This window comes from Rattus norvegicus, chromosome 7 (assembly GCF_036323735.1).
Source record: "Rattus norvegicus strain BN/NHsdMcwi chromosome 7, GRCr8, whole genome shotgun sequence".
Taxonomy (NCBI): Eukaryota; Metazoa; Chordata; class Mammalia; order Rodentia; family Muridae; genus Rattus; species Rattus norvegicus.
Genome location: NC_086025.1, coordinates 129,473,020 through 129,488,397, shown reverse-complemented (window position 1 = coordinate 129,488,397; position 15,378 = coordinate 129,473,020). Strand labels below are relative to the sequence as shown.

Here is a 15,378-nt window from a genome sequence, read left to right as displayed (position 1 = left end):
GAGGGACCCGGAGAAATGCCAGGAGAAGTTCTCTGCTGTGCCTCTCTCAGCAAAGTGAAAATCAGCAAAAGTGCAAGACCCACAAGATTTGCACAGCTTGTTGTATCAGCAAGCCAAGCTGTCTCTCTCCACCACTCCGTGGAGCCCTATTTATATCTCCAACCATTATGTGGCCTCCATGGGTCTTGCTTCACCAAGTGTCTTGCCTCAATGGTGGGGTTGGACTTAGCAAAACTCCACGAGAGTTTGTCTCAGCTGACATCACTCTGCCAGTTAGTCCACCACCAGAAGCTTTTTGGTGCATTTCTCTGTATGAAGTTGGACAAATGGAGCTCAACTACCCAGTGTAAGGCGGGCCAATACCTGTGTGTCATTAGCAAAGAATCCATCATCCCCTGCCCTTTCACATGCTTGCTTTAGCAGGACATCCTCTCTCCTGTGTCTGCTTCAGCAAAAACGTTCCTTCACGGGTCTGCCTTAGCCTTTCACCTGTGTCCACTTCAGGAAAACACTCCTTCATGTGTTTGCCCCAGCAAAACACCATCCAAACACAACCGATTCTCCACAGAACCCTTAAGTTTCTACTTCATATACTGCCATCCATAATGCCCTTTTCTCAGTTCTTTTGCTTGCCAGGTGTGAGGTTATACTGCTCTCGATTTGTGATTCATGGGTCTACAGAGATAGGGTGTGTGTGTGTGTGTGTGTGTGTGTGTGTGTGTGTGTGTGTGTGTGGTGTTTGGTTAGGAAATAACCTATAACACCTCAGTGGTCTTTGTTTCTAATAGACATAAGACTTAACCTGCTAAATGTAAATTCTTTTCTATACATATAATATTTCTCTTCAGGTAACATATAAGCATTACGGAATTACTGATTTAAAAAATAAAATTTAAGGTCTTTAGATTTGACTTTGTCATTTAGGTGATGGTAACAGAAAAATGAAATTACGGCATTTTCAGGAAAAATTGATGCAACTGGAAATCATGTTAACTAACAAAAGCCAGGTTCAGGCAAGTGTCACATGTTTTCACTCATCTAGGTTTTGAAAAGGTGGGGGCAGATATGGGAGTATTAGGGTTAGTGGGAAAGTCCAAGGCCGAGTGGAGGAGGGTGAATGTGATCACTATCACAGTGTGAGATAGTCATGTAGAAATACCACATCAAAACACTGCTTTAGACACGTAATGAATATATGCTAAGAAATAGAGAACTGGAGAAAGGATATAAGCTATGATTCTAACCAGATGATGTTCTTGCAAAGGCAGAACTATGGCGGCAGCTGAGCGATGGATGAATAGTTGTCAGGGATTCAGAGTGGGACGTAGGGAGTAGGCCGACACAGGTGAGTTGTAGGGCATCGAACCTGTTTAGACACAGCAGCTGTAAATGGTTACTAGAAGTCTTACATTCGTCAGAACACTCGGAGTGGGCAACACCCAGAGTGTACTCTAGAGAAACTACAGACTTGGGGGATAATACTGGAGCGGGTAAGGCTCACTGATTGGAGCAAATATGAGGTCTGCTGTGGGATGATGATGGCAGCAGGGGAGTGCATGTGGTTATAGGTGCCATGTGGGGATTTTCTGTGAACTTAAATCTCCATATTTTGTTGTTTCTTTTTTTTTTTTTTCTTTTTTTTTTTTCCGGAGCTGGGGACCGAACCCAGGGCCTTGTGCTTGCTAGGCAAGCGCTCTACCACTGAGCTAAATCCCCAACCCCTATTTTGTTGTTTCTTGAATATTCCAAGTTTTACACATAACCTCAGTTTACCAGATAATTCTATTCTAAGTTGATCTCTTTTCCATAGTCTCAGGTCTGTGTTACAGAATTTATCATTTAACTTGCTAATTAATAGTTATATAAAACTTCTTACGTTAGTTACATACTTTCCTTGTTTGTTAAAAATACCTGAGAAGCAATTGAAGGAAGGGGTTATTTTGCCTTAGAATTCAAGGGGATAAATAGGGTCGTAGTGGGGGAGAGGGTTGTGTGGCAGGAGTGGGAGACCAGCTGCTTACATTGATTCCACGCTCAGGAAGCAGGAGTCACGGCATCCTCTTATGTAGGTCAGAGTGTGCGGCTGCTCACATTTATTTAGGGTGATCCTCTAACTTTAACTTATGCTAGATAATCCTTGTCTACAGAGATTTGTTTCCAAGGCCATTCTCGGTCTTGTCAATTAGGCAGTTCTTTGTTTGGATGTGTAAGTACTCTGAGAGCACTGGGCTGTCGAGTAGCTGACATGGCTGAGTCACATAAAGACACCTGCAGCACACCTCGGAACCTGAGCTCAATGCCCAGAAGCCATCCCAAGGTGGAAGGAGAAACCAGCTCTCTACACAGTTGTCCTCTGCCAGCCTCACATGAACTCTGATGTGCACCCCTCCACACACACAATAATAATAGATAAATAGATAATTTTAATAAGAGTACTCAGTTGTCTAAAAACTGGTTGGTTGGCTCATTCATTCTTTATGTATAAAGTAGTTTCTTATGGTTCAAAACTTAAAATTCATAGGATTGGGAGGTGGCAAACAAACATTCTCTTGTTTTTCCCCTCTATTCCCCACCCACTCCTAAACTATTCTTTTATGGTTTGTCCCATAGGAAACGCCTTCACGAGGAGAGATGAAGAAGAAACCCGTATATAATCAGAGTGTGGGTGATCAGGAGAGTGAAGATGCGGAAGGTAACTGGCTATAAAGCCTGTATCGAAAGTCAGATAGCGTCACTAGGCTTTAAAATTAAGCTTCCTAAATTTTTCTGTCTTTTTTTATATTCTGAAACAAATAACAAGAATTAAGAATTATACACTTTGGGACTGGAGAGGTGACTCAGAGGTTAAGAGCACTGACTGCTCTTCCAGAGGTCCTGAGTTCAATTCCCAGCAACCACATGGTGGCTCACAACCATCTATAATCAAGTCTGGTGCCCTCTTCTGGCCTGCAGGCATACATGCAGGTAGAAAGCTGTATGATGTATACATAATAGATAAATGTTAAAAAAAAAAAGAATTATACACTTTGCCTTCTCATGTTTTCATTGAACATTTTTAGTTGAATTGTTGATTATTTTGTTTGTGTAGGTGTGTGTGTCTGTGTGTGTGTGTGTGTGTGTGTGTGTGTGTGTGTGTGTGGGCACATGTGCACCTGTACATGTGTGTATGTGGAGGTCAAAGGACAAGCTTGGGTGTTTAGGATGCTGTTCCTTAGGCACCATTCACCTTTTTTTGTTTTGAGACAAGGTTTCTGACTGGCCTGGGAATTCCCAAGCTAGCTGACCGGCCAGCAGACCCCAGCAATTGGCCTGTCTCCGTCTTCTCTGCACTGGGACTGCATGCATGCATACTTGGCTAATGTTTAAACATGTTTTCTGGGGATTGGCAAGCACGTTATTTCATGAACACTCTTCCTTTTTAAGATTATAACAGCATTAATATTCCCCCTGTAAAGTTAATTTTTTTATTTATTTGCTTATTTTATGTATATAGGTATTTTACCTGCATTGTATGTCTGTGTACTATGTGCATATCTAATATTAGTTTGTATTTGTTAAGACTAATCTGAAATCCTAAATGCCCAATTCAGGTATTGTTTATAGAATTTGTATTTCCTTCATTCCAAACTCATACTGGAAACATGTGAACTCTATTTGAATGTTTTGGCTTAATACTGATCCTTTAGATTAATATGTCCCTCTATTTGGGAAGGCTCCAGGTTGTATTGAATTATACAGCTCCCATTGCTTGCTTACATGTTGTTGTGTAAGTTGATTACTGTTAGGAATTTAAATTGGTACAGACACAGATTTGGCATATCTATTCCTGTGTTAGAAATATACATTGATCCCATACTGCTCCTGTATTTGGTTTTTTTTTTTTTTTTTTGGTTCTTTTTTTCGGAGCTGGGGACCGAACCCAGGGCCTTGCGCTTCCTAGGTAAGCGCTCTACCACTGAGCTAAATCCCCAGCCCCGTATTTGGTTTTTTGAAACAAGGTTTCTCTGTAGCCTTGGTTGTCCTGGAACTTGGCTCTGTAGACCAGGCTGGCCTTGCCTGCCTCTGCCGTCCAAGTGCTGGAGTTAAAGGCATGCACATTTAATTATTAACCTGGCTAGTGATTCTGTTTTTAAAGAAGTGATCTGTAGATACACTTTTTGAAATTTGAAATGATTGTGTTGTGATATAAGCTCATTGGTAGAGTACTTACCTGCCTAACATGTGGAGTTCTGGGTTCTCTCCTCAGCATTCATCGTCATAGCCAATGGCCGAAAACACATGAATGTCTATTAATAAGTTATTTTAAGAAGCAGATTAATATGTATAGTACTCCAGTGTTTGTGTGAGGAAGAAAAGACATGGAAGAATGTATATTTGGGTTTATCCTGGCTTATTGACTCACCCCTGTACTCCTAGTACCTAGGAGGCTGGGACAGAAATATCCCGAGTTTGAAGCCAACCTACATATTGAGAAACATTTGTTTTTTTTAAATGTTTCTTTGAGTTAATGTTTCTCTTTATCATTGGCTGTCCTGGAATATACTCTGTAGAACAGGTTGGTCTTGAACTGAGACAGCTCCCTGTCTCTGCCTCCCAAACGCTGGTATTAAAGGAGTGCACCATCACCACCTGGCTGAGAAGCCCATTTCAACTGAGGGGAAGGCAAGGAAGGAATTGCTTTTCTATGCATTAAAAAATATTATGTAATAAAAGAAACTGTAGGTTATTATTGGATTTAGTAGAAGTAGATAGGTATGTGACTAGGTTTGTCACTATAGAATTTTTACTAAAAAATTTTGAACCAGGTAAATAATATTTAAAATTAATTATGGTCCATGTATGTTCCCCTTCCTCACTGAAATATACAAGAAAGTTGATTGAGAGTGGTAGGGCATTTGTGTAGTATATACAAGGTTGCCCTATTTTATACACACATATACACACACACATAGTCACACAACAACACAGACACACAAATCACCCACAAACCATCCAGACACAGACACACAGAGTACACAAAAAGTAAATGCTGGTGCTGTTGAGCTTAAAGAGTATGTTTGTCATTTGACATCCAAGATATGGTTGCAAAGAAGCAAGGCTGGCCCTTTGAGGATGTAGGCAGCCATAATGCTTATAAGCATAAATCAATGGTTTGGGGGCCTTTGAAAACATGACTGTCTTTTTCTTTGCAGGTGAAGAAAACAGAAATAATGCTGATACTTCTGGCTTACTGTACAGTGAGGTGGACAGATGTCCAATCTGTCTTAGTTGCCTATTAGGGAAGGAAGTTGGTTTTCCAGAAAGTTGTAATCATGTCTTCTGTATGGCCTGTATTCTTAAATGGGCAGAGGTAAGTCTGAGAAGAGCACTAACCATAGTAATTACTGCATTTGCTCTCCTGTCATGATTTTATTTCACTTACTGCTACTGCCTGCCGTAAGTTACTTCATACTACGTTCTTTCCCTTTTGCTTTAGTCAAGTTTCTGTTTGTTTAAATCCTGTCTGCATGTTTTCTCCCAGTTGTCTTTTTACTCAGTCTTTTCACTCTTTTATAATTAATTTTACTTTAGACTTAGAAGAAACCTTATAGAAAGAGCAGGTCAAACAGCCTTCTGACCCTTATAGGACATGACCTGCTTGCACTAATAACATCCCTGTATGCTTTCTATGTTATGTATTTCAGAGAATTTCCACACAGGTTATTTGATTTCTTTCTGGAATAGTCAAAGTACAAGCCACAGTGTTTTTTCACTTTAAAGTTTAGGGATCTTTAGTGTAAACTGATTTCAGAATCTGAGTTAGAGATTTTACTTAAGATCTTTTTATAAAAATAATTAAGAAACAAGATATTTTAGGCTTTGACTATATTATAGTGAATCAATTTGGGCCAAATAAATTGAAGTATATATTAATCTTAAGCCCTGTTATTATAAACTATAAAATCAAACATTTACTGTTTTTTATATTTTTTTTATATTATGTTACAATTAGTAAAGAAATTAGGTGTATCTCAAACTTAATTTTTCTTGTATTTTTTCTTGTACTTATGTTCCTTAATATTGTTGAAAGAACTGACTTGGTCTTTAGTGAGTGCTGTCTTTCTGATTAACTTTTATAAGAGATTTGTTATAATAGTTGAATTAATAAGAGTACAAGAAGAAACATAATTTAGATTAAAAACCTAACTATTCTTTGACAAAAAGAGACTAAGAATAGGTGAAACTATATTTTGAGAGAAGTACTGTGAATTTGGGCAGAACTGTTGGTAAATCTCCATATGTAGCTGTAGTACTGATGAGTGTCCTTTTGTCTGTCATTCGATCACAGGGCTAGTGCATCTGTGATATGTATGTATTCGACTGGGTGGGAGTTGAGAAACCCTATTTCTGCATGAGTTAAAGATTTTGTTTTTTTTTCTGATTGTGTTCAGTGACTACATAATTATGAACTTCAAACAATAAGGTGTGTGTGTGTGTGTGTGTGTGCGCGCGCGCGTGTGTGCGCGTGTTTTAAGACAATTAGAATGTGTAGACATGATTCTCCTTCCTTTACCACCTCAAGGGCATTTTCAGCATAAGCTTTGTTATGATGTGCATGTTACAGGCTTCTTTGGGGTACACACTGAGAAGTCGTAATGCGAGGTTGTAGATTGCACATATTAATGCATAAACAATAGTAAACAACTATATTTTAGCTCATTTATTTTAAATTTGAAATGCCTGGCAGTATATATAAAAGTCAGCACATCTTTTATATATGATGCATTCCTTGTTGTTTGTTACTGTATAAGAAGTGCTTGTTTCTGTTTATGTGTGTTATATGTGTATGTATGGGACTGTGTGCCTACAAAGACCAGCAGAGGATGTCTGAGCCCTTGCAGTTACAGGCAGTTGTGAGCTGCCAACATGGGTGCTGGGAACCAAACTCGAATACTCTCCAAGAGAACAGTATGTGTTCTAATTGCTCAGCCATCTCTCCGGCCCCTAATGTTTTTTTTGAAAATAATTTATTGGAGTGAAATTGCTTTACTTTTGAAAAGAAAGTTCTGTGTCCTCTTGTACTGCTGTCTTAGGTTGTGTCCTCTTGTACTGCTGTCTTAGGTTGTGTCCTCTTGTACTGCTGTCTTAGGTTGTGTCCTCTTGTACTGCTGTCTTAAGGATTGTTTCCTGTTGTACTGCTGTCTTAGATTGTGTCCTGTTGGACGGCCGTCTTAGGTTGTGATTACAGGGTAGTGCGGAATTGTGTTTTTGTTTAATGAAAGGGGAGAAGAGAGAACATCCTGAACTATTTTCTTGCCCCTGGAGGAGATAACAGCCATCAGTAAGCCATTAAGTCATTGGTTCTCAACCTATGGATGATGACAGGAGTCGTCAAGGAGCATCTGGAAACACAGATATTTACATTATGATTTGTAACAGTAGCAAATTTTAAGTTTAGAGTAGAAATGAAAATAATTGTATGTCACCACAGCATGAGAAATGAACTGTATTAAAGGGTTGCAACATTAGGAAGGTTGACAACCTTTACATTAACAATGGAACTTCATTGTTCATTATAAATCATGAATAAATGCATGCTTACAGTTACTTAGGTGTCTCAATTTCCATTTCGTCTTGTTGTAATAACAATTAGATGGTTTTAGAGTATATAAATGCTTTGGAAAATAGAATCAGATTTCAATGTCATCTTTTTTTTTTCATTGTCATCATTAAAGGACTTTGCTCTCAGTCTTTTCAGTCTCCTGTATAAAGAGGTGTGCAGTTTGTTTCAGCTTCAGTGCAGAAATAAATGTGTGTGTAGAGACTCTCGGCAGGTTGTAGTGAACATTCTTTCACATTTAGTCCACTATTAATAGTGAACATTTAGTCCACTATTTCCATGTTTATGAACAAAATAAGGGCTCTGGACTCTAGTAGTAATTTGTTTCCAGATACCTCAAGAGTAGCCTAAAGTTAAGATGTAAGACTTTGTAGTTTAAAATTTAACTAAGGTCCGTTTCTAGGAGAAGTATAGAGATGAAAGTGAAATTGTATGAGGAACTCTATATGATCAGAAAAAGCATAGAGTGCATTCTGGGTCATTTTTCAGATTCTTTTTTGTCTTTCAGAGATTTAGCTCTGCTATAGTTTGTTGAGGCTCACTAGAGTATGATAAGAAACACACCCTTCCTTTCCACCTTATTTTAGTCATTGAAGAAGTTTTATTATAAGAAATTGGTATTTCGAAGGTTTGAATGCACTTTACTCTGGTGATTTTATACTACACACACTCCTGAAAATTTTCATGTCCTCAAAGTACCTGTTTCTTATATAAAAATGAGTTTGACTTTTTCCATGCTCTAAGGTCTTGTTTCTGTGGTTATTTGATCAAATAAGCAGACTTGAAGTGTTAAAGTAAATGGCCGTCTGGTTGTCAGGTGCTGTAGAATCCGCTTTCCTAGGGAAGAGACCTCAGCTCGATGTTCCCTGTACCAGTGTTGATGGCTCCAGAGCCTAATGCCCACCATAGGTGCATAGAACACACTGAGTCTCCTATCATGCTGTCAGTCACAAGGTTCACAGGTGGCAAGCTCTTAGCCTAAAAGTATAGCCAGAATAGATAGAGTTCCGAAAAGCCGACAGTACACCTGCAGTCTCAGACCTTGTGAAGCTGAGACAGGAGGATCTTAGAGGGTAGGCAGCCTGGGCTACATAGCAAGTACCAGGCTAGCTAGGTCTGTATACCAAGGTTCTGTCTTAAATAAGAGAACTGGGGGAGAAAGAGGAATAGGATATTTAACAAAAATGTAAGTGGCACGAATGCCCTGGTGACATTTCTATTGGAGCTAAGAATATTGAAATTGAGAAAAGGCCTTTGTGTACTGCCAAGTATGCTAGAGGCAGTGTGCTAATGTCACCACCCTACCTAAAGGATTTCTTTATCTCACATACTGCATTCTGAGCTGGAAATATGGCTCAGCAATTATGAACATTGGCTATTGTTATAGAGGACCTGGTTCAATTCCCAGCATCCACACAATGGCTCACAATAGTCTATAATTCCCGTTCCCTGGCATCTGACATGACTTTCTGACTTCTGGGGGCTTCAGCACTGACATGGTGTACAGACATACTCTCTTGTTCATGTGCATGAAAGCTAGAAAAGTCCGATGCATCGGTAGAAATAATGACAGCTGGTCACATTTATGATCCTACAGACAGAGTATCTCACCTGTACATACTGAATATGAGGATAAGGTTTTGCCTTGGCACAGTCAACAGAAGATAGTTAAAAGTTTGGTGTTTAGAGAGTTATGGTTTGAGAACTTAGATGCATTCCATATTTAAAGGATTTAATAGTTCTTACTATATTTTTGGAGCTGAGGATTAAACTAAGACGTCAAGTGTTGAGTGCGCACATGCTCTAACGTGCTGCGTCACAAGGACATGCAGTGTTGGTGGTCGTGTAACTAGTATAGTCCTGGTAACTACTGAGGTCCTTCCCTTTATTTTTTTAAAGGTTTATTTATTATGTGCAGTATTCTGCCTGTATAAACACCTGTAGGCCAGAGGAGGCTCCGGACCCCATTACAGATGATTCTGAGTCACAGTGTGGTTGCTGGGAATTGAACTCAGGACCTCTAGAAGAGGAGTCTGTGCTCTCAACCTCTGAGTCATCTCTCCAGTCCCAGTTCTTCTTACATATTTCTTTTAAGTATTTTAGAAATGTGATTAGTTTCCCTCCATGAAGAAGTGATTGAACTTCCTCTATACGCATGGAATGCTGACAGCTTCAGTCTGAGAGTGGAGTCAGATGGATGTTAGCAGAGGCAGTCTCCTGAGACTAGATATGAAGATGCTCACAAGGGGACCCAGAGTTCCTGGAGGGCAGTGCTGAGTACAGGCAGGTGCAAGAGTGTTTTTAGATGGATTTAACAGCAAAGGTCAGCATCTCAGAGCAGTCGACATTTGTTATCTAAAGAATGTAAGAATACTTGTGAGAGTCTTCATCTAATAGCCCTTCACCCATCAGGTAAATTATATATATATTTCTATGTAGGCCAGTTGTAAATGTCAGAATATTTAAAATGATTTATACAGGCAGTTTCCTGAATTTTGCGTTTGTATACTAGGAAAAAAGTCTTAGACATTAGATGTCAGAAGACATTAAGAGAAAGTGTAAGTCTACCCTAGTGTTACAATATATCTTGGGAAATGTGAACAAACTCCTTTTGAGTGGGTATACTGAATATATTCTTTGTCTTAATTTTATCACTGACAGCTGTTAACTATGGACGTGCATTTGAGAGCTGCTGTAAAGAACCAAATGTGCATTGGCAAAGGCTGTGTGGAATGAATGTTTGAATGTGGTAGGGAACATGTGACTTGACGCCTGCTGACCCTTTGGAGACCGTGGCTGGCTGTTGGACTCTCACTGAGGGAGGGATGATAGTGCTCAGCAGTTTTACTGTAAGCCCCGGCCTCTAACTCACCTTCGACTTTGAACTGTAATTTTGTACGTAATATGCTTTATCTCTTAGTGGCCGAGATAGGCGGTGTGGGTACCTGTGAACAGGAAAGCTTACCTGTAAGCATAGATGTTGAGACTTAGTTTTAAACACTTCCTTTAACACTTGCTTCTCTCTCTCTAGGAGGGCTATCTATAGGCAGCCTTTGTGATTGAGGATAGAGCAGCATCAGGAAGCAAGAAATATTAGAAACCAAGAATCCTGAATTCTCAAATAAGGAAGGTTTCCTGTTCTTACATTTAAATATGAGTTTGTCTGAACTGGGAATTTACAACGCTTCAGAATACTAGGGTATGTTTTACTGAAATCATTAGGAAAGATCTTTTTTTTTTTTTTCTATCAAAATCTCCTTATATACCAGTAGTACAGAGCATTTGCTGTAAGATATGGGCTCTGTCTTTAATATACGTTATACGTAAACAGTGAGCAAGTTCTGTTAACTTTGTAGTTGTATCATAAAGCTGAATGTGTTCTTAGATACTTTGATTATGGGACTAATTAGATATTTTAAAAATTACTTAGGTCACATTAAACAGGTGAATAATGGTATATTTGTTGTATAAGTAATCAAATGATGAACATTAAAATTCTTACATATAAAAAAGTTTGATCTTTAAAATTAAACTCATTTAAAATATTAAAATTTCTCTACATTGGCTTTAAATAGGAGCTCTTAAAACTTTGCAGCTTAAAAATGCAGTCAGTATTTATAGCCAAACAAACTTTACTTTGAAAACGCTATTTTGAAGACCAAAGTACCTTGGGATTGTCTCACTATCTGCTAAGTGTAGGCATGAGGATCCTGTAAATGCCTTAAAATAGCCAATCGAAGCCATTTCAAAGCAAAGAACCATTTGTAAATTTTTCTGGTAGTGCAGGTATTACATGATGTGTGGGTCGATATCTGTATATATTAATGCACTTGGATGCATACAGGGTACCTTAAGGAAAATAGTTTCTTAATTTTCAATTCATGTTTTGAGTTTTCCATTGACTTCTGCAATTACTTTATGTATACTATGAAAATAGAGAATAAATAACAGACTTCTGTTTCCTCTCTGAAATACTCTTTTATAATATATGTTTTTAAGATTACATATGGGCAACATTGTTTCTTAGCCCCAGCAAAGGCATTTTATCTACTTTTCTGGGTTTATTTCTTTACCTAAACTTCATACCCGGAGAAGATAATGTAATTTTGGGGTATTTTTTCCCATTTGCTAAGATTGGGGTAAAGGTAATTAGATGATTTTCTAATGTTAATTCAGTCACCTTTACGAGAGCTGTACAGTGTGTCTAGGTCATAACACATAATAGAGTTCCTCATATTGCCAACTTCGCCCTGGTTTACTTTGTTTGATGGAATGGTTTTGTTAGAGTAGTGGATCCTTACTCACTGAGCCAAGTCAGATCCAAGCCAAGTAGTCATGGTGGGATAAAAGATGGAGGAGATCCTGCCCAGAACCCATGTTTGGAACATGTCAAAGCATGAATGGTTCAGGTTAAAATCTTGGTACTTTAAAAATTACAAAGAAGGGGTTGGGGACTTAGCTCAGTGGTAGAGCCCTTGCCTAGCAAGCGCAAGGCCCTGGGTTCGGTCCCCAGCTCCGAAAAAAAGAAAAAAGAAAAAAAATTACAAAGAAAGGAATGATGGCTAGTTGATGTCAAGAGGAAATTTAAAAGAAACACGATGAAACTGATAATTTTAGCTACCAGCTATTTTGGTACATCTATTTCTTTGGGTTATAAATTTATTATAGGTAGACCAACAAAGTAAATCATCTAAGGACTTAATGTTTCATATATCATGTTGTAGATTGTCCTTTTGTTGACGTAGGTTTTTGTCAGTGTAGTTAAACTGGATCTTATATAGGAACTTATATAGTATATTACCACATGTTCCTCTAAGAATTGCTAATAGTTACCAGAAATTAACTTTAAAGTTCTTATTCCTATTTTCACAGATTACTATATGAAGCACAGAGAGTTTATTTAACAGTGCCAGAGTTTGGACAAAAGAGACAGTGCGTTTTAGGAAAACCTTATTTTCATTTATTAACTGTTTAATCTTTGGAAAATTACTTTTAAAATGTAAATAAATATATTTGAAAACTTTGGAAAAATGGAAAGTTTTTTAGATATTTTCAATATAACTGTAAGAATGTAACCTCTAAGAAATTTTACAGTTTTTGCCAACAAGCAGTTTCATTGTTAGTACATCTAGTTCATTAAATTAAAATTGCTGTTTGAAATGCATTGTGAGTAAGATGTAAAGTATTTTGTTTTTGCTACTTTTAAAACATTTTTGCTAGCAAATTTATAGCATCCTAAATCCTGAGAATTTGGAAGTACATTTAGGTATTGTCCTGTCAGGACTGATGTATTGTGCTGACCCTCATCGTCTCTTCCGGGTGGTAAACCTTTTCATTCGGAGCCTATCGACCAACAGTAAACATTTATATATCCTACTCCAGTTGTAGAAATAACTCAGTTTATATTTCCGCTTGTTTTTTTTTTTTTTTTTTTTTTTTTTGGTTCTTTTTTTTTTTCGGAGCTGGGGACCGAACCCAGGGCCTTGCGCTTCCTAGGTAAGCGCTCTACCACTGAGCTAAATCCCCAGCCCCTTTCCGCTTGTTTTTAAGAATTCCTTGAGTTTTGTAGAAATGTGTTAGATGATTAGGGGCTACACATACTCTGTTCTATATGCTTATTTAAATATGGGCATAAATGACAACATTTCCCTGTAAGGAATAGTATAAAGTGAATTACCTACATTCCAAAATTTATTTTTGATCTTTCAGATGATTGCTATTAAGTTACTAGTATTCTTTTTTTTTAACATGTGCAACTATAAGGATTAATGATGTCATTAAATTGTAGTCTTTCCTCCTATTCTAGTAGAAAAGTCTTTCTTAAATTATGTTAACATACAAATACCTTGTGCATACACTTAATATAGAATTACAGTTGGTGCATATAAAGTCTTTGAAAGCACAGGGACATAGACCAAAATTAGGTTGATTTACAATTGTAAAGTAATTGAAGGACAGATTTCCCTACAAAATAAAGAACACATAATTCAATTTGAAAAAAAAAAACCAGAAACCTAATAAAAATTAGGTAAAGAGTATAGATGGATAAAAAGAAACTTGAATATGTTCTTAAAAATAAAATGTGCTCAGCCCTATGTATCTTTTAAAGAGGATGAAAACTAGCTATTGTGACACGGCATACTGTTAAGGAAAGTTACTGTGGACAAATGCATGATCATTAATTTATAAGAAAAAATAGCATGGAAATCAACATATGAAGTGTAGTATTAAAAGGACATGTGTATATGAGGTAGCTGCAAACGTGTGTGTGTGTGTGCTTAGCTCTGGGCTGTTACTTAGGCTCATGGAGGCTGGGTGAATGCTTCCTATTTTAAATAACATTTTCACTGCCAACCCAGCTGTTTAGTCAAAATAATGAGTTTGTCAGTAATGCTACCTCAGAGTACTAAAATGCCCAGGTGGCTTGTTCATTGCTGCAGGCCCTCTTTTTTTTTTTTCTTTTTTTTGGAGCCGGGGACTGAACCCAGGCCCTTGCGGTTGCTAGGCAAGGGCTCTACCACTGAACTAAATCCCCAACCCCTGCAGGCCCTCTCTTAATGCTGTCACAGCCAGCTGTGCTTGACAGAGCAGTAGGTGTGAGGCTCAGCCTTGGTTCTAACTGTAGTTCTCCCTGGAGCAGCATGTCCTCATGGGTCTCAGGAGTGGGTATTTTACTTCTCATGTTCACTGTACTTAGTTGGTAAACCTTAGAAAGAATGAAGCAGACTTAAGGTGCCTTTTGCTTTGTGGTATGGTACAGTCAGAGTATTTCCTCTCCTTCATTTTGAACTTAGAAAAATTTATTTCTATGAGAGTGGGGAATTATGACTGTATGTAGTGTAGTTTAATTGTGATCTCATCTAAAGATACACTTGTTATCATTTCTCAGATACTGGCTTCTTGTCCAATCGATCGGAAACCCTTTCAGGCAGTGTTTGAACTCCGTGCATTTGAAGGTTGTGCTAAGGTAAGCCTTTGATTTCATTTTGAGTTTATGACTTCATGATATTAACTGCAGCTGCTTTGCTTTGATAGATTTCTAGCTGTGTAATTTTAGAAGTTGTTCACCTTTAGGTTTAATGTGTGGCATCATTTCTCTTGAACATAGCAAGTTCACAGCTTTAGTGCCGGTAACTAGTCCTGGACTGCTTTCCTATGCCTTCTGAAGCGGCTGTACCGTAGTGGTCACCTAGTATTGTGCAGGTAGATTAATGGCTTTGAAAGAAGTCGTGTGTGTGTGTGTGTGTGTGTGTGTGTATTTTATTTATATATATTTTTTATATATATATTTATATAATATATATTATCTATATAAATATATATATAATATATATATGGAAATGCTTTCATTTCCAAAGCATCAGCATGATTGTTTCTTGTATTTCAAAACATCTTGGTTGGATAACACTTTGAATACATTTTTTTCATCAAAAAATGTTTTAATTGAGGTACTGGATTCAAAGATAAACTTCCATAAAACTTAAGCTCCAAATATCTAAAAACTGTTTTTATGGGGCTGGAGAGACGGCTTAGAGGTTAAGAGCACTGGCTGCTCTTCAGAGGTCCTGAGTTCAATTCCCAGCAACCACATGGTGACTCACTGTCATCTATAATGAGATCTGGTGCCCTCTTCTGGTATGCAGGTGTACATGCAGGCAGTATTATGTATACATAATAAATAAGTCTTCTTTTTCCTTTTCTTTTATTGGATATTTTCTTTATTTACATTTCAAATGTTAACGGCTTTCCTGGTTTCCCCTCCGGAAAGCCCCCACCCC

At 37.9% G+C, this 15,378-nt stretch overlaps 1 protein-coding gene across 4 annotated transcripts in view; it reads left to right on the top strand.

Moving 5' to 3' along the window:
- Window positions 1-15,378, top strand: part of Scaf11 (SR-related CTD-associated factor 11) — a 52,409-nt gene that overhangs the window by 14,883 nt on the left and 22,148 nt on the right. For 3 of the 4 annotated variants that reach the window (NM_001271170.2, XM_063263398.1, XM_063263397.1), the window contains exons 2-4: window positions 2,611-2,692; window positions 5,193-5,350; window positions 14,490-14,567. In NM_001271170.2, coding sequence (NP_001258099.1) covers window positions 2,632-2,692; window positions 5,193-5,350; window positions 14,490-14,567 — 297 coding nt within the window. In that variant the 5' untranslated portion in view covers window positions 2,611-2,631. Of the gene's footprint in view, window positions 1-2,610; window positions 2,693-5,192; window positions 5,351-10,631; window positions 10,800-14,489; window positions 14,568-15,378 lie in introns of those variants that run through there. The other variant, XM_063263399.1, reaches the window with a different exon arrangement.